Here is an 18,826-nt window from a genome sequence, read left to right as displayed (position 1 = left end):
TATGGAGGATTTTAAGGGTCCTTTCTGTTCCACAGTTAGTGCCTCTTTGGTTCCAGCATTGCTGAAAAATGCAGCTGTGATTTTTTGAACATGGATTGTATATATTCTTTGTTTTAAGGGATTAAGTGTTCCCAGTGCTTCCCCATCTGCTAGCATTGTCTCTGGGGGAGCCTGACTAGCCTGTTGTCTGTCAGGCTGGACAGAGAGACCAGGCGGCGATGTCACAAAATGTTCAGGGTTCTGCTCTCGTTTACGAGTTTACCAGATACACCCCGAGCATGACTTTTCCTAATTTCTTTAGATGCTTTTATTTTACTCTCCCTTCCCACCCAGTAAGCTAAGTGAGGACCTTATCTGTGCTGAGTCCAGTGTTTCAGATTTCCGCCTCTGAAGGCTGGCTAGCATTTCTCTTTTTTATAATGAGGTAAAATAGGTTGTGATTATGTATCATTTGACTTAAAATCTGCAGACAGGATTTTGCTCAGGCGTCTGAAACAGACTGTTCTTTTTGAAAGCAAGCCTGGCAAATTTCAGCTTCAGAAACATTTGCTTGCTTTAACTTAATAAAGGGGAAAGGAAAAACAAGATACTAAAATAAAAATAGGAAGTCTTGCAAAATCCTCTGTGGTCATTAACTCCTGACTGCCTATAATGCCAACCACTTACACACTGTTAGATGGTTCTTCTCATGGACAATATTTATATGCTGGTTCATCATATTTCTTTTCCTCCCTCCCTCTCTTGCAGGAGATGCCATATGCTGCTTTTCAGGATATTCTGTGTTACTGGCCACAGTGGCTTTTCATTCTGGCACTGGAAGCAATTTGGCTGTGTCTGACCTTCCTGTTAGAGGTACCTGGCTGCCCCCAGTAAGTGTCATGCCTGGACTTCGCTTCAGGTTCTGCTTCTGAAACATTGGGGCTTTTTTGATATGTTTGGGGAATTTTTGTCAGGATGTGAACAGACGCAGCATTTGTCATGCTTTTGTGCTGGGGTTGCTGTTTTTATCCCAGGACAAAACACAAGCATAAAGATATACATGGTCCCAACCCATGGAATCAGCTGAAGTTGTACCAGGAGGAAAGCAGTATTGATTTATTCTAGAACATCTTAAAATACCTCTGTACATTTCTCATGTTACAGTTCTGCAACAAGTGGGCCAGGTGGTCCTTCAGATAGCCTGCAATGCAGAGCTCCCACCCAGTGTTTCTAGCTCTGAATTGGTAGGGAGGATTGAAGAGGATAGGCTTTGTGTTCAGTTGGAGAGGGATTTTCACAGGATAATCTTCTTTCCCTTGTTGAAGTGAAATATCTGATAAGACTGACATCTTTATTGCCCCTGGGTAGGTATGAAACAGGTTCAAAATTTCCCTGAGGTTCTTGCAGAGCTGTATATGAACACCACACATCACCCAGATGCTTGTGAGGTAGGGAAATGAGGGGCACATCTACTGCTCCCATGGTGGTCTTGAGTCTGCTGCTGAAAATGAAGCCTTACCCACCTGCTTCTGCTCCACATATTGCAAACCCAGAGTGGAGGTAGTGAGGACCTTTTAGAGACCACTCACAATGCTCCCCCAGTACATTGCTGTTCACAAGCATGGCCAAGGCAGAGACCTCAAGAGAGGGTGTTTCCAGAACTTCCTTGTTGCCTTAGTTCTGGGTTTGGCATGCATGGATTGAGGGTGGATGGCAGGCGCTTTGTTTTTGGCAGTTATCTATGGAGAACCACAGAAGTAGTGCAGACATACCTGCGGAGACTTTCCTCCTGAGAAGGATCTTGAAAGCATGCATGTTCCAGCAGGCACGGGGAACCTCCTGCAGTGGGTGATGGCATAATACATTGATTTTATAAGTTCTGAGCTTTCAGGCTGTAGCTGTCCATGCTTGCTGTCAGTGCCCTGGTTGCAGCAAAGTCCCTTCAGCTGCTTTTGTGTTCAGGCACATACTGAGATAGTGGGCTTGAATTGCAACACAGGAGAATTATGTTGGATATTAGGATGAGTATGAGAGTGGTTAAGCCCTGGAATAGCTTACCAGAGAGGTTGCAGAACTTCTGTCTTTGCCTATTTTAAGTGAAAGTTAGACAAACATTAGTCTGGGGTGGTTTAGACAGAGATGATTCTACCTTGAGCCAGGGGGTTGTACTAGATGACTCCCTGAGGGCCCTTCCAGCCTTACTGTTACATGATTCTAGGTGTAGAAATACCCATGTTGTAGAGGGACTGCATGTCCCTTGCTCTTGTTAAGGAGTCTTAGGTCTTCTTCCCTGAGAGAACCTGGGATTTCCCTTACTTATGGAGGTGTGGCCCTGTGGGATGCTAGAAACCGAGTCTGGCTGTGCCTGTTCCATAACCTTTCTCATTTTAGCTCCTTTCTTCTTGTGGTTCGCAATGGAAATCTCCATCTAAGCAACTCTGTTTCTCTGGCAGCAAGCCATCTATCTGTCTTGGGTGCTGGTGTTGTCCTGCTGCTTTTTCCTATCTCCCAAGTTAAAATCTTTGATGTTTCTGGTGGGTCTGGGAGACTCAGCACTGGATTCTGTGACAGCAGGGTATCTTCCTGTTAATATGGCTGCCTATCCTGGAAGCTTTCCATTTGCTTCTTATGCAGGGCTGCGAAGCCACAAAGCAAATGTAATTTGGAGCTCACTGTTTCACTTAGTATTCCTGCCTCATGCATGTTGCTTCTCTAGAAGTCAATGGGCATATCTCTGCCTCCAACACTGAAGCTGGAGAGAACTTTATATTTAACTCATTGTTTTCATCCCTTTGTCTCAAGCCAGAGAAAGAACCACATTTCAGTAGCTTAAGAAAACTGTGTTGAGGACAGCTTCATGAGGCCTTCTAGTGGACACAAAAGCTGGTTTTGTTGGAGGGGGGTTGTAGGAGCACCCTTTGGGGTTTCTAAACCATGGTTGGGCAGTGTTTAGTGTCCATAAGGCCAGCCCTTTGGGCCTCCCAGCATTCAGCCGTGTAAACAGCAAATCTTGCATTGAGCTGCACAGTCTGGGAGGGTGTCTGTTGTGGATGCAGCTGGTTGTCTAAATGGCTCTTTCCAAGGAGCTAGCTAATGCTTCCCCTGTGCTGCCTTTTTGATTAAGACTTTTATCTGGGATTTAGGCTGGTGGGTAACACGACTGTATTTGGAGATGTTTTTTTGCCTTAGATCAGCAAAACAGCCTTAACCACACCCACACCTGGTAGCAGATTACCCATGCTCACATCTGTTATTTCCCTTTTAGAGGTTACATTGGTCCTGGTGGCATTGGAGATTTTGGAAAATATGACAATTGCACTGGAGGAGCAGCTGGCTACATTGATCGCTTGCTGTTGGGAGAAGAACATATTTACCAGCACCCATCTTCCAATGTAAGTGGCTTTAGGTTGCACGTGAATTTTCAGAGTACTTCCGAAGTTATTCTGGAAATGGTGTAGCAGAGTTCTATGCTTATTATTCCAAGTTGCATATGAAACTGTCTAAATTTTCAAGGAAAGGGGGTGCTTTCTTCTTGAAATACCAACAATCTGCTCAGCCTGAGAGCTGAAAGCCAAGCTCTGTTATTCTTTGCTTAAAGGATCTCCACTGGAACCTAGCTGGTCAGTTTGCTGATAATAGATTGTTTCTGCTAGTATTCCTTTCTTCTTAGTTTCCAGGGGCCACCTGGATTCAGCCAGCTCTTTTGATTCAGGAAGTTGAGCCAGACTCCTCAGGGCCAGCAGCTTCACTGTTGTTCCACAACAACTTTCAAGCTTTTGCTATAGGGTGGCTTGTCTCAGTCCATTGCATTTTGCCCACTGTTAAACAAAAAGCAATGTATTCATACAGCAAACATTGAAATAACTAGGTCAGCATACAGCATTTATAAATTGTTATAGGGCTTGTCACAAGCTTGCCACAGCCCTTAATGTTATAGTAGCTGCACAACTCGCAGTATAATATATTCAGCCTTATAACAAACATCCTGGGCGCATCTATATGTGCTGTTAATGAGCAGCAATAAACTCCTGTGCGTATCACACTGGAGTTTATTGATCCCAGGCATTGTGTCTGAACAGCGGGCGCAGATGTGCCCAAGATCACAGCATGTTGAGCCAGGTTGGAGCAACCCCGTGTGGCAGGATCCGAGGGGGTCAGCCTGCCAGCTTGGGGATGCTCCAACCTGGCTCAACATGTAGAGAGGCTGGCTGGGGCACGAGGGTGTTCCAGTGTGGGGCTAGCCAGCCAGCAGCCTTGTGCCCCCAGCCAGTCCTGTCAGTGTCTACACATACACTTCTGTGCACAGAAAAACTCCACAGTAGGATAGTACTTGTATTTACAAATACTAACCTACTGCAGAGTTAGTTTACTATATCCTAATAGCACTGCACATGTAGATGCTGAGATGTTTACTGCAAAGCTAATTAAGCAACCCTGCAGTAAGTATCTCACGTAGACATGCCTCCCTTCCCCTGGGTGTAGTTAGGGTAGTGCTTTCCTCTTCATTTAACACCTGAGGTACAGAGAGGCTTATGTGACTTGCCTAAGATCACATGTAGTTTGTAGTGAAGCAGGGTCTTCAATTTAGCTCTTTCAGGTCTTAGTGCCTGAACCAGTGGACCAGGCTTTCTGCCTACTCTGCTAACTAGGAGTGAAAGGAGCCCAGACATAGTCCTGGCAAGAAAAGAAGCAAATCTGATGAAGGTGAAAAGTGTCTTCTTCACATAATAGCTGCTTTTTGCTTTAACCTCCCTTTTGTGCCTTGTGGCATTGAAGTAATGGGTTGTAAGTGGAAACACCGACAAGTGCAGGGTGATGCAACTGGCACCATACCTACAGGTTGGGGAACTCCCTTCTTGTCAGTACAGAGGCAGAAAAGGATCTTAGAGTCATCATTGATTCCAAGATGAACATGGGCCGGCAGTGTGGGGAGGCAGTCAGGAAGGCCAACCATACCTTGTCATGCATCTGCAGATGTATCTCAAGCAGGTCCAAGGAGGTGATCCTCCCCCTCTATGCAGCACTGGTCAGGCCGCAGCTGGAGCACTGCGTCCAGTTCTTGGCGCCGCACTTCAAGAGGGATGTGGACAACGTGGAGAGGGTCCAGAGGAGGGCCACTCGCATGATCATGGGGCAGCAGGGCAGTCCCTATGAGGAGAGGCTACAGGACCTGAACCTGTTCAGCCTCCACAAGAGAAGGTTGAGGGAGGATCCTATGACCCCAGCTGACTTTCTGCCCTTTGGGTGGGGGGCTGGACTCAATGATCTTCCGAGGTCCCTTCTAGCCTTAATGTCTATGAAAATCTATGAAATCTAGTTGTCTGTTACAGACTAGTCAGAGGGGACCAGCAGGCACTGGGGAAGTCCCTGTTCCCCCGAGCACTACTGGGAGTGACCAGGAATAACGGTCACAAGCTGGCAGAGGGTAGATTTAGGCTAGATATCAGGAGGCGCTACTTCACAGTCAGGGCAGCCAGGATCTGGAACCAACTTCCAAGAGAAGTGGTGCTGGCCCCTACCCTGGGGGTCTTTAAGAGGAGGCTAGATGTACACCTTGCTGGGGTCGTACTCTTTCCTGCCATGGCAGGGGGTCAGACTCGATGATTTGCCCAGGTCCCTTCCGACCCTAGAAACTATGGAAGGTGTTGAGTGGTAAACCCAGTGTACCTTCTTTGTCGTTAGTTTGCAGAGCACTTAAACATGTGCTTAACTTCAAGTAGGAACAGTCAGCCTTGGTGGAGTCAGGAGACTGGCTCACATGCTCAGAGTTAAGTCCATGTTGAAAACAGTGCTATACTGATCAGGGTCATATAGGGTTGAGGACTGCAAATCAGGCTGCTGTGTCAGCCAGGAAATAACCTGGCAGGAGGCACATGGCACAACAGAGGGAATGCCCTTGGAAGGGTGGGACAGCTTGCACATCCCACAACTGGGTAAGCTTACCAGTAGCTTCCTTTCCAACACCACACTGCCTGGGGGTAGGGGGAGTCATACCCACCATATAGGGCTGTGGGGATGGGAAGCAGTGAATGGATTCTGTTCTGCAAATCATTACCCAGAGCTGCAAGTTGGAGAGGATTTAGCAGTGTAAATACAGTCTGAATCCAGTATTGACAATAGCTAGGTGTCAAGGTGGGGCTTGTGGATGGTAGCCAGGGAAGAGGGGTATGAGAGAAGGCAAATAAATTCAGAGCCTCTTGGGACTTTCTAATAATCCCTCTCTTTCTCAAAGGTGATCTACCAAACAACAGTGGCATATGATCCTGAAGGGATCTTGGGAACAATAAACTCAATCTTCATGGCATTCCTGGGACTTCAGGTATGGTGTTTCCTTCTTGGGCTCGAAGAAACTGACATTTCCTGGAGACAGCTGAAGGGTTCTTCTCACTCTATGGTGTGTGGGGGTGGGGGTGGGGGTGTGGAGAGGAAGTAAAACCATTGGTTACAGCCAGAACTTCCAAAAAGTAATGTTCCAGGTTGAAGTTTGCAGATAATATGGACTGGAGTGGGCAGCTGTTTGAAAAATTAGAGGCTTTGCTTAGGGCTTGTAACACTTATATGATGTCTCAAAATGTCACAGGAAAACATCTCAGAAAGGACTGGGGTTGTTACCTGTGGTTGCTTCTGAGGTCTGGTAGTTGAGTGCTCAGTTCTCTTGAAAATAAGGCAAAAGGGAGCCTAAAAGTGCTCATTTTGAGCTCTTCCTGGGTAATCTTGGTTATCTCATTCCCATTATGTTGCTTCTAGCTTGCTGTGCAGTGCTTTATACATCTTTAGTTTACTGTGGTGCTTTGCACTCAAGCTCCATGAGAGAAGTGCAGGGCAACTTTGTTGGCATACCCATGATCTGTGCATTGGGGCCTGATTGGATGCTCACTCAAGCCTCCTCTTTTTCAGATAGAAATGACCCTGTGTGCACCTTTTGGGTAAAAGTGTCAGAATTCTGGGCAGAGAAGCAGTTACATACATGAGTGTGAGGCTGAAGAACTGGATACAAAACCAGGGTTGTTGGATGCTGGGACTGAAAGGGATGTGTGCACTCTGAGGGTTCTAGGATTCCATGTGTAAATATGATGGTACATAGTTGTTGGTTGCAGTAATAGGAAATATGCTTGAGCAGGACTGGAGCTGTTTGGGTAGTAATTTAGCTAGATTTGGCAGGTGGGGGGAAGAAATCAAGTATACTTTTTTTGCTAAATAGGTGTTGCACAAGCCCCTATTACATGTTACATATAATATGCAATTAACTGGTTAATCACACAATAAAATTAGACGTGCAGAGTAATTATAACACCATAAAACATCCATCCAGCTATAAAAAGAGCCAACCAGCTACAAAGTTAGTGCTTGAAAATGCATAAACCTATAGCTGGTTTCTAGCCAGCTTTAATTTGAATGTGTGAAAGGGGCCATGAATAGATACTACCTGAATACACTCTCTGAGTAGAGTTCTTGATCTGACAGCATCTTCAAAGTATTCTGCGCTAGCAGTGCCGTGTAAGGTTTTCAGTTCTAGTGCAAGTGCTCATTAGTAAATACATCTGGGGAGCTTTACTGGTTCTTATGATGGCTTTGATTCTTTTCTTCCTCATCTTCAGGCAGGAAAAATTCTCTTATTTTACAAAGACCAGCACAAGCAGATCCTGAGTAGGTTTTTCATATGGAGTCTAATAATGGTAAGTAAGATGTACAGTAGTTTGTTACTTTTCTTTGCCTATGGTAGTTTTAAGCATAACTAGGAAACTCTCAAACATGAATATCTTTTTTTATACAGCACACATTTTCTGTTGCTAATGGATACTGCATTGAACAGCTGACTTAACCTCCAAACTCTTATTTCAGGCTGTTGTTTCTGCTGCCTTGACAAAATGCTCTAAGGATGAAGGATTTATTCCCATAAATAAGAACCTGTGGTAAGTAAATCCACGCAACTTTTTATTGATATTCAGTGTGCATATTCATACATCTCTTTAGAGATCATGGCATTTGTTTTGTTTTTAATGAGACATCTACCCCATTCTCTAAATATCTTTTTAAATTCACACTAAAAATATGCAGGTCCCTGTCCTACGTAACAACCCTGAGCTGTTTTGCCTTCATGCTTTTACTGCTGATATATTACCTTGTGGATATCAAGAGATGGTGGTCTGGTGCTCCATTTTTCTACCCAGGTCAGTATATGCAAGGCAGGAAGCATTTTCTTTCCAATGCAGCTACCTGTAGGGCCTGTCCTCTTTTATGCTAGGGAAATTGTCTTTTGGCCTCTCTTCTGATCTTGGGGCAATCTGCCTTTCCATTGCACCTTGTTTTGAATCTGAAGTTAGTGGTTTGAACTGTTTCTCTGCATCAGTCATGGATATGGAGCTCTGTTTGGCTGTCAGTAGGTGGTTCAAATCTACCTCAGTTCAGTATGGACCAGAAGGGGCTACCACCTGATGACTGTTGTTCTGGGTGGGTGGGATTATCTTGGGTCAGTTTCCAAGGGCCATCTCAGAAACCACCCCAGACATCAGGGTCTCATCTTGGAGAAAAGCCTCTGAAACTGAATTTACCTCCTTGGGAGCCCTAAGACAGTGTGTCTGAGCATAGCCACTGATCTATACTATGTGCATTCTCAAAGCAGAGCAACTCAGCTCACCTTTGTCCCTCCCATGAGTGCTATTGATATTCTTGCACACAGGGTACTACCTCGATTTCTGCCTGTTGTTCTTACTTTGGGTTTTTGGTTTCTTTTTTCTTATGGAGCCATGTGCAAATTCAGTGTCTACCAAGGTGCAAATGCCAGGCATGTACAAACTGGAAAACTGGTCTAGTTTCTTAATACACTTTTGGTAGAGAGGAGAGAGAGGGACAGAATTTGGCCCCAGGAGGTCCTGGCAATGGTGCTAGAGCACTATTCTATCAGGCAGAGAAGCTTATTCGTGCATAATTGGGAGAAACAGCAGAAAAGGTATCAAACTAAAACACTCATCATATCTTCCTGAGCTCAGGATTTGTCTGTTAAAGGAGCCATCTGGCCAAATTGATTAACAGCCACCTTTGAGACAAGCTGTCATGAGTCAGCCCTTTTTAGGGGAAGCTCTGCCTTGGGACTCCCCAGGAAGCAGTCTTGTTTGGTCTTGGTCTCTTGGAAGATTCCCTGAACCCCTAGTGTGGTTTTGCAGTCTTTGGCTTCAAGGCTGGCTATTGTCTCTGGCTCCCTGGCTATCTGTAGCAACCCTACCTCAAAGAGCTTCTCCTTTGCTCAACTCCTGGGAAGGGGAGTGTTTTCTTGCTCAAAGTTTGGTGGGGGGGTCACCTAAATAGCAGAGCAAACTACTCGGCCCTGAACACGGGGAGGACAGACAGGGAGAGAATTGCAGACTCTTGCTTTCTCTCTCTAGCCCTTTCAGAGCTTCTCTTCCCTTTCTCCTCAGGTATCATCCACCACTCTTGCAACAAAACTATAGTATTAACCTGGGGGACTAACTCTTACCCAGTGTCAATGGGTACAGTCTGGCAGAAGTCTCTGTGGCCTGCTCTCAGGCTTGAACAGCCATCTCTCCCTGGGATGAAAAAGGCATCTAGATACTCTTCTTAGGAATTAGTTTCATAGTAGTTAGGGGTCAGGAGGGACCTGATCAGATCATCTAGCCTGACCCCCTGCCACAGGCAGGAATTAATGCTGGGTTCACAAGACCCCAGACAGGTGATCATCTAACCTCTTTTTGAATTTTCCCAAGGTAGGAGTGAGGATCACTTCCCTGGGAAGTTGGTTCCAGATTCTGGCCACCCTAACTAATTACCAAAACTCCAGGCTAAACTCAACCCACTTAGCCTCTTTGGTGGCACAAGCATCAGTTCAGTCTGCTTATCCTAGTTACTAATGCAAAGAAACTAATGCAAAGAAAAGCTAGTTTGACTGCAGTTTCAAACAGTCTCACTTATTCCTGAATGTGGTTTGGGGGTTTTTTTTGAATCCTGAAATGTTTTTGTAATGAAAACTCTTGAAGTGTTAAAATGTCCTGACACTCAAATGTAATAATAAAAGCAGAAACATTTGGTAAAGATGTTTGTAGAACTGTCCTGACATTAATTAAACCTTGAAACTCTCTTGCACAAGAATACGGCCACTTTATAAACGTGCATCTGGGGTAGAAAAATGATGTATGGAAGGTCACATAACAAGTTAGCAATTGAGCCAGAGTTAATAGTTAGGATATTCTGACTCCCCATCCTAGAATCAGTCTGATGCCCAGCTTGCTTACTGCAAAACTATCGAGCATGGGACTGCCCACCTGAAGGCATTGTTTGAATTTATTTTAAGGAATGAACTCCATCTTGGTCTACGTTGGGCATGAAGTATTTGAAGACTATTTCCCTTTTAAGTGGAAGATGCAGGACAATCAAAGCCATGCAGAGCACTTGGCTCAGAATTTGATTGCAACGTCGATTTGGGTCATCATATCATATGTGCTTTACCGGAAAAGGATATTCTGGAAAATCTGAGAGTGCTTTTGAATGCTGGTCCTGTCCTCAATTCAACAGGAGCTTGAAGCTGGACTCCCCCAGACCCATGCCATTCCAGCTGGGCTTCATTACTAAAAAGGGATCATGTGTTCAGTTTACATATCCAGGGAAGCTTTCATTAAGACTTTTATGTGCCTAAGGGGTTGGTATTTTCCTAGTTAGTGAAAACACAGTATCTTGCCAGAGGCCATCTGGTTGCATATTCTATTTTGTATATGTTCTGGTGCTCAGTACAGTGCTGCTGATCTGTGTGTATATACAATAAATACAAGATGTACCGAATAGCTTTTTACTGTTCTGAAAAGCTGATGCCTTTCAGCAAGTGAACTATTATAGATGCTGCAGCTCACTCACAACATGTAATATATATTTAATGGCCAATGACAGCTAATACAAAGGAAAGAGTAATTGCCAAATTACTGCAGTTAATTCAGGAGCTTGGACATGGCTGTTGGGCTGACACTTCAACTGCCAACACTGCAGTGGCAGCTTATTAGTTAAGTTCCTGGCTCTGGAGAAGGTCCCTCCTATGCATCTGGTCACTGCAACACTGTTCCACTCTTAGTAGGCAGAGGACCACAGAGCTTTTAGCTTGGGTCCAATTTGCAGTGCATGCTGGGAGACTTCAAAGCTGTCTGTGCTGTGCTGTGGCTAGGTGGCAACAGGAGAACACAAATGAAATGCCTCCATTTGTTTGCATCCACTCGGAGCGTAAATCAGTTAGGTTTTAATAGACAATAACCGTAAACCTGCTAAGAAATTATTTGTTCTGATGGACTTAATTTTGTAGGCTTCTGGCATGCACATGGTTTTTACCAAATGGTCTGCAAATGTTTTATGGCCTTTAAATAAGTACATTTCTCTAGCATAGCTTAGATGCCTACAGCTTGCATGGCACAGACTACCTTTCAAATTGTTACTCTCTGACTTAATATTGACTAAAACGTCATTGAGAACAGTGATATACGAGCAACCCCTGCTTAATGCTGTTTTGCCTAGCGCTATAATGCTCATTTTACACTGATACCTGATTCCACTTAGTGCTCAGTGAGTTTCATTATAACGCTTATAGTTGCCATCCTGGTTTGTCAAAACCTTTGGTTTTGCTTAACTCTATTTCCGATTAGTGCTCTTAATTGGTTCCTGAAAAAATGAGCCTTAAGTAGGGGTTGTCTTTAGTTTTATTCTAAGCAACTAGATTTCACAGGCGTGATCCTTCTTTTAACAGTGATCATATTAAACTCAGACAGGATTTCATTTAAAAAAAAGAAGTATTCAACCCCAACAGGTTAACAGAAGAGAAAGACACCCTGAACTTGATATATCAAAGAGAATGATAGTAGGGGTGGTAAATTTTCAATGAATCCATTAAGTATTCAAGGTCCTTTGAGAGAGCTGACCTACAAGATTCACTCACAAGGTGACTTCCAAACTGGTGCTAATAAAGTCTTGACAACACTCAACTTCTTCTGTATTTTTTAAAATAAATTATCGTTTTCTTTCCAAAGGATGTTTTCTGCATTTACCTAAGCCTGACTACAATAATCACAAAAAAAGATTTTTTTTTAAAGGAAGTTTAATTATAAAATATTTGATCCATTAAAACAGATTGTTCACCCACATTTTTTCCTGTTTATGTGCTGTCCAGAACGTGCAACTCATCAGGAGTTCCTTACCAACACTAACAGGACAATTTTAGGTTAGTTCCGTTTCAACAAGCAGCGCTGTTAATTAATGTGGCCTTTGCTGCCCTTTCTGAGGAAAATGCAGGAAAAAGCTGCTGTTGGATGCCTGTGCCTCCATTCAGACCAGAGTCTGAAGTAGTAGTATCTTCTCATTAACGCAGAATCTGTGCAATACCATCATGAGGTTCTCCCCACAGCGTGAGACCTGGCGCTCCATGGCCAGACGGAAATCCTCCTTCACTCCTTTGGTTATTCCCCGGGTTACCGTGTGATGCCTAAAGCCATCAAGAAAACAAAATAAGACAAAAATCGAAGAAGAATTACTTTGGGCATTAAAATGTTTTCAGAGGGGGGGTGTGTGTGTGTGTGTGTGTTTGAGTCAAGGCCTCTAGCCAGAGAGACAAAAATGTTACCTACACTTTGCTTTCCTTAGTAAACATTTAGTTGCTTATTAGAATTTTAACAGTGGTTTTGGAGGAATCCATAAATGCAAAATGAAGGGTCAGGGTTTAGTTTAGACTAATGGGGAAGCTCTTTCTGTTCCATGGCCCCTCCTCCTAGCACTTTCAGATCTCCTATTCTTGCCCTGCGCTGAGGAGGAAATCGGTCTGGTGCTGCAATGCTGCTTACCCATCTTAACTGGCTAAGAGTGAGGGAAGAGCAAAAAAGGCCCATAGATCCTTTGGGTTCTCTTTCCAGCAGCTGCAGGCATTCTGCACCTGCACCCACCAAGAACAGAGGGAAAAATTGCTAGTAGGCTCATGGTTCACTTTGCTGCAGCTTGTGCTAGTGAAGGAGCTCTGTAGGTAGCTACAGCAGCAAACTTGCACAAGACCTTGGGGGAGTAAAACATCTCTCTACCTGTGATCTGCTGGATGGCTCATAACCAAGGCAAATCCTGGTGGCCTGTGGTAGCAGAAGCCAGCAGCTGCCTGTGGAATGCCAAGTCTTGATAGAGCTCAAAGATTTCTCTCTCTGATTATATATACAGGACTTGTGCTTCAAAGGGTGCAGTAGGTCCAGTACTCAGCCAAGGCAGTTCTCATGGTGGCAGTGCAATAGGATGCCTTAAAAATCACCTCATGCTATTATCAGCCTTGTGCTCATTTCTTCAGTTCATGCAGTTTTGGAGGCCCAGGCTGGTTCTATTAGAACAGTGCTCTACCATATTTGGGTACTGAGATCCACTTGCCCTGATCTAGCATGCCACACAGCAGGTCAAAGGCTTGCATCAGATTTGCAGGCCCTGCTCTAGGAGGAGGTGGGAGTGAAGGGTGGGGGGGGGGACAAAAGAACAAGCTTCATGTTCACTCACAGCAACCAACCTGCCCGATTTTTTTCAGGACTGTCCTGAGGACTTTCTGAAATGGGATTTTTATCACAACCTTGAAATGCTGGTCCAAGATTGGGGCCAGGCAGCCTCCCAGTGAGAGGATGCAGCCCAACAGTACATGGTGCTATGTGAGCCCTGCTCTGCTGCTTCTAGCTTGGGAGCTGCTAAGGATCACCTCCTGAACTGGAAGCAACATAGCTATCTGTGCTAATTAGCTGTGCCTGCGAGCAGAGGCAACTCCCTGCAGTGGCAGCTACACTAACTAAAACAGGGAGAAGAGGAGGTTACTCTGGGTTCCAGAGGTCTGTGGAACAGCCAGGACTGGACTGGATCTGGCTCCCTGAAGCTGCTTGTTTTACTCATACCACCCTTTCGTAAGTGCCTCAGCATCTGGGCCTGAGAAGCATAAATGGAGCAGGAGAGAGTACAGCCAGCCTTAGGGGTCAGAGACAGCTGCTGAATCCTGTGGGCTGTGGGAGCAGCTGGGAGAAAAAGCAAAAGGAGGAAAGAGACCAACTGGCGGGCAAAACAGAAATGGGGAGAAGCAAAGCAAAAAGGACAGCTCTGGAAACCAAACCCAGGAAGAAAGTGTCAGAAACCAAAATCAGATATTTCGGCACTCAATGATCCCCCCACAGCAAATGCGTATAATCAACTGGCTCCCTTTCAAATGAGAGAGAGAGAACAGTTTTCAGCATGTAGGGGGAGAAAATAATCAGGGTGATTTTACACTTAACATACAAGCAGCAAATGGCTTCACAAGATGACTTAAAAGAAACAGCAAGACTTCAACTGTTACTACAGTGGTAAATGATTTTAACATGGAGACTGTGTTGTGCAATTTGTTATGTCAGGCAGCTAAACCTGACATGCTGCATTTGGACACCATGGTTTATGGCACAAATCATGCCGCTGTCCTCAGTGCCGAAAGCATTGTTGACAGCCAAGGGCTATGCTTAGCGAATAATACAAAACGAGAAACGCTGGGTATTACTAGCAGCGTTTTTCAAAGACTAGATTTTTCAGCTCTTAATAGCCATGTTTAATTACTTTGATATTAGTGACAGAAAATGGTGAACTGCAACCTATATAATTGAAGAAAAAAATTACAAGTAGATCTAACACAAAAAAGGTTTATGCTTCTGTTTGAAGCATTTTGATAACTGGACTTCCATATTATCTAACTGACATCTCCACAGTTTTCTTTTAAACTCAACAGTGATTGTTAAGCTGAAAAAACAGACACGTATTGGTAACTTATGGAAAAATAAGAAATGTTACAATAGTACAACATGGCTTGCCAAGCAATGTAGGCACAAATGAAAAAGAAATTATGAATAAAGTACTGAAAACCATGGGCAGTAAAAACATGTTGACAAAACACAGCACACCATGAGCAGGGTTTTTTCCAGTTGGTACCTGTCAGCAGTCTGTATGCTGGGCTGTAGCACAGGTATGAATTCCTGCTGCAGTAACCCCATGGGAGGGCTAGAAGTCCTTTAAAAAACAGCAAACAGCAGCATTCAAACACCCACACCAATTCGCCCTGTGCTGCAAAGCAACTCTCTAGAAAGAGAGACGAGAGAGAACTTGGAAGGAGACCACAAAGAGCAGTGTGTGACCAATAGTACAACTGCAGTCGGGGTGGGGAAACGAATGTGGCTTCTACCCATTACTCGAGCACCTTATTGTAACTGTCACAGCCTTGTCACACCATGAAACCTGCTCTCTGCTTCATTTCATGGCTTATGTGTGGGCAGACATGTCATCCAAAAATGGGCAGAAATGCTTTCTGGGATGTTTTCCTTAAATATGAAATGATTTTGGTGAGAAGCAATGGGACATTTTTGGAAAACCAAGGGAACAAAGAGTTTGTGCTGGCCCAAAGGCAGACTGTGATGTTTCCTATCTCTGCTCTCTTTATAAGCAACAGGGCATATTTCAGACAGGCAATGGGGAACTGAACAAGAAGAAAAATTACTACTTACCAATGGCCCTCTCCTTTGCAGACATACATCTCAGCGCATTACCACAAGCAGGCGTGCGTCTGTGCACAGGCAGGGCAGGACCTCCCTTAGCTCAAATATTTTAAATGATGGGACCTCAAAGAGACACTATGTGTCACCCTCCCTCCTGCACAGGAATTTAGGCTACCTGAGCGAGCAATTTCTTTTGAGCAGCAGGCAAGAGCTTGCTGTAACTGACCAGAAGTACCAGGAGCAGGAGAATGAAAGCACAGTTCCTCTGGGGTTATCTTCAGAAACCAATGAAAGGGCTCCAAAATATCTAGAAAAGCAGGCTGCCATTCTTAAGGGGTGCTGGAGGTGGTTCAGAAGGAAAAACAATGCAACCAAAAGGGCAACAAGTGTGCTGCATATATCACCTGTAGAAAGGAATATGCCTACAAGACTTTTCCTGAGAGAGGCAGAGAGATGTTGTTCCAAATGGAACCAGGTGAAAAGGAGAGACCCATTCCCAAAATAAAACTCCTAAAGAACCAAGGGAGCGTGGACTGTCAGACACTGTTCCTGTAACCCCCATCCCTCCAAGTGAAACTGCTTTTCACTGGAGGCTGAATCAGGGCAAAGTAGCTTGGACAGCAAATGCAGAAATTAGTTGGTGTCTGTCTTCACCTCTTGCTGGAGCTAGAGCATAGGACACTGGATTGACAGTCCCTGAGTCTGCAGCAGGTGAGTTCCTCTTCCTTTGCCAGCAGTTAAGGAACACCTTCTAGAAGACTCATTTATTTTCACTTTCCATGCCAAGTTTCCTGGATTCAAGTCTCTGGGCCTCGACTCCCCTACATAGGCCACTAACTTCTCCAGGGATTGGAAGGGGTTCTAATAGTAACTGCAGCAGCCTTTTTTGGATGTCCAGACTTCATGCAGGATCAAAGTGAATGAAGGATATTGCTATCCTGGTTGTTGCCAGGCCCAGGATTAAAGAGGTCCTGTTTCTGCAAGTAACTGGACCTTGTGGGAAAGTCTGGCTGGCATTTCTAACCCCCTCAGACCTTTTCCAAGTGCAATCTTTCTCCAGCCCTACTGTCCTGAGTTTATAGCCTTCAAAGAGATTTGCATAGATTCAAAGGCGGCTTCTCCCTCAAGACTGCACCATTTTTTATCTATAATCAACAGATCTTACTCTCAAAGCTCAATTTCTTTTTCAGACTGGTGTTCACAGATGCACCTACCTGCTCCTTTCAATAAGTCATGGAATGGACCTGGGGTTCCTCTTTGGACCTGTGTGAAGGTTTCAGTAATGTCAGCCCTCCAGCATCCAAACAGTGGTAGCTGGCTCTCTGTGTTCATTCTCTCTTTAATGAGAGAAATTCACTCGCATTCTGGAGAGAAAGGCAAATCCCAAATTCCTGTGTAGCCAGATCACCAAAGTCGAAGGCCTGGAGAGGATAAAGGGATTTGTGCACTGGCATGGGGCACATTTTTGGAGTGGGAAAGACTCTTTGGTCTAGTACAGATCCTCCTCAAAGACCCTAAGGTAATAGGAGTGGCTTACTTAGTCTTGTCATCCACATTCCAGCTCTGGAGCTAGACCTCCTTGCATCATAGGGTGGAGATGAAAATATATTTGGCTGAAACAGCCCTTGGAGCCAGCAGACAACCTAACTCAGCAACCAAGGAGTAAGGGCAGGTGACCAGACAATTTTTATGGCTCTAGAAAGCAAAGCACAGACTAACAGCTTGGTATGTTGGCTGAGCAATGCTTTATTTAATGAGGACACTGTCCTACAGTGGTTGTTGGGTGCACTGAGGCTGGAAGGAGGCCAAAGCCTTGATGTAGAAATGACAGCAGACACAGTTTAACCTAGATATGCTGGTGGATCTCTCCTGTGCATTCTAGGCCTTCAGGGGCTGCTGATTCTGACAAGCTCATAGTGACATCAGTAAGCTGATCTGTCCTTTCTTAGGCACAAGACTCCAGCAATGCATGCTGGTGAGATGCATGGGATAACCATGTGTGACAATTTTAAAACTTACTAGGGCTTCTGCTGCACAAGACAAAAATGGCCATAACAGTGCCAAGCTAGTAGCTCAACACACAAAGGCACCAAATCTAGTTCCCAAAACTGATGTCCAGAAAAGCACCAGTGGATCAGGAACACCAAGCCTTATGGATGCACAAAGGTTAAGAAGCCCTGTGGGCTAGTAATGAAGAATCAAAAGGAAAAAGACAGGAAATTACATGGCTTGCTACCTGCACAAGGGTGGAGGAAGGGAATGCTGGAGTGCTCTAGAAAAGGCCAATCCACCCTACCGCTCCTGCATTTGTGCTCATGGGAGTAGACGAGACTATCAGGCATGGAAGGGAAAGAATAAAGGTAAGGTAAAAAAAGCAATACTCTGGATAACAATACAGAGGTTCCTTCACAAATGACACAGGAAGGAGAGTGAGTGAAAGAGCAGAAGGCCCTGAGGGTAGGAATCACAAAAATGGTCCTGGACTCCACAGTCAGAGTCAATGTTGTTTTGTCAGCCCTCCAGCATCCAAACAACAGTGGTAGTTGGCTCTGTGTGTTCATTCTCTCTTTAATGAGAGTAATTCACATATACTCTGGGGAGAGAAAGCAAATCCCAAATTCCCCTGTAGCCAGATCACCTAAACCCTCAGGTCTGGAGAGGATAAAAGGCAGGAGAAGCAATCCCCAGGAAGCTACGGGAAAGAATGGCCACAGGAACCACTTCACTGACTGCAGGACTACTGGAGACAGACCAGGTTCCTTAGCAGGTGTGGAGAGCGCCATCTTGGCTGGAGCTGACAACTTAGATCTTTGAGCTAAGGGAATTCCTGCTGAGCCCAAGCAAGGTGCATGGACATGGGGCACTGTGGGAACAGTACAGTTGTGTACATTACAGCATTCACTGCATAGTACATACAGACCTTGGAACTAGCACATTGGTCTTCCAAATGAAGCAAGGAACCAGGTTCAGGGTGCTGATGCCAGAGCACAAATACCAGCTCTGCAAACTACATGTAGGATGTGAAAAAAGCTGTGCGCCTATCAGGTGTTTTGTCTTCCTTTATGTACCTCTTCAAACATTTTCCACACCCTACCACCACACTCAGAGCAATCTATCACTACCCTAGGGAATGGGGTAGTCTCTTTATGGATCAGCCACCAAATGATATTTTAGCTAAAAAAACCCCCCAAGAGTTCATACTCTGAGGACAAGGCACACATCCAGAACGTGCGTGCACTCTATAGCAAAGAATGCAAGCCTCGAACTGCCCAAAGCAAATTCTGTAACCTGCCTGATCAAACTTTGGAAATTTGGTGTAGATTTAGTGGTCAAAGTTTTCC

At 44.8% G+C, this 18,826-nt stretch overlaps 2 protein-coding genes across 10 annotated transcripts in view; one reads left to right on the top strand and one right to left on the bottom strand.

Annotated features, from left to right (window-relative positions):
• Window positions 1-11,747, top strand: part of HGSNAT (heparan-alpha-glucosaminide N-acetyltransferase) — a 30,424-nt gene extending 18,677 nt beyond the window's left edge. For 3 of the 4 annotated variants that reach the window (XM_019534169.1, XM_019534172.1, XM_019534170.1), the window contains 7 exons: window positions 748-869; window positions 3,245-3,371; window positions 6,212-6,298; window positions 7,578-7,655; window positions 7,822-7,892; window positions 8,038-8,150; window positions 10,286-11,747. In XM_019534169.1, coding sequence (XP_019389714.1) covers window positions 748-869; window positions 3,245-3,371; window positions 6,212-6,298; window positions 7,578-7,655; window positions 7,822-7,892; window positions 8,038-8,150; window positions 10,286-10,467 — 780 coding nt within the window. In that variant the 3' untranslated portion in view covers window positions 10,468-11,747. The remainder of the gene's footprint in view (window positions 1-747; window positions 870-3,244; window positions 3,372-6,211; window positions 6,299-7,577; window positions 7,656-7,821; window positions 7,893-8,037; window positions 8,151-10,285) is intronic. The other variant, XM_019534171.1, reaches the window with a different exon arrangement.
• Window positions 11,748-12,117: 370 nt separating this feature from the next.
• The window catches only part of INTS10 (integrator complex subunit 10), a 61,644-nt gene continuing 54,935 nt past the window's right edge, over window positions 12,118-18,826 (bottom strand). For 3 of the 6 annotated variants that reach the window (XM_019534165.1, XM_019534163.1, XM_019534164.1), the window contains exons 17-18: window positions 14,926-15,003; window positions 12,118-12,448 (exon numbers count right to left, since the gene is read on the bottom strand). In XM_019534165.1, coding sequence (XP_019389710.1) covers window positions 12,292-12,448; window positions 14,926-15,003 — 235 coding nt within the window. In that variant the 3' untranslated portion in view covers window positions 12,118-12,291. The remainder of the gene's footprint in view (window positions 12,449-14,925; window positions 15,004-18,826) is intronic. The other 3 variants (XM_019534166.1, XM_019534167.1, XM_019534168.1) reach the window with 1 other exon arrangement.

The sequence above is a fragment of the Crocodylus porosus genome, unplaced genomic scaffold (assembly GCF_001723895.1).
Source record: "Crocodylus porosus isolate Cpor-Errol unplaced genomic scaffold, CroPor_comp1, whole genome shotgun sequence".
Lineage (NCBI taxonomy): Eukaryota > Metazoa > Chordata > Crocodylia > Crocodylidae > Crocodylus > Crocodylus porosus.
The sequence above is the reverse complement of the archived record's forward strand: the minus strand, read 5'-3'. Positions and strand labels throughout refer to the sequence as shown.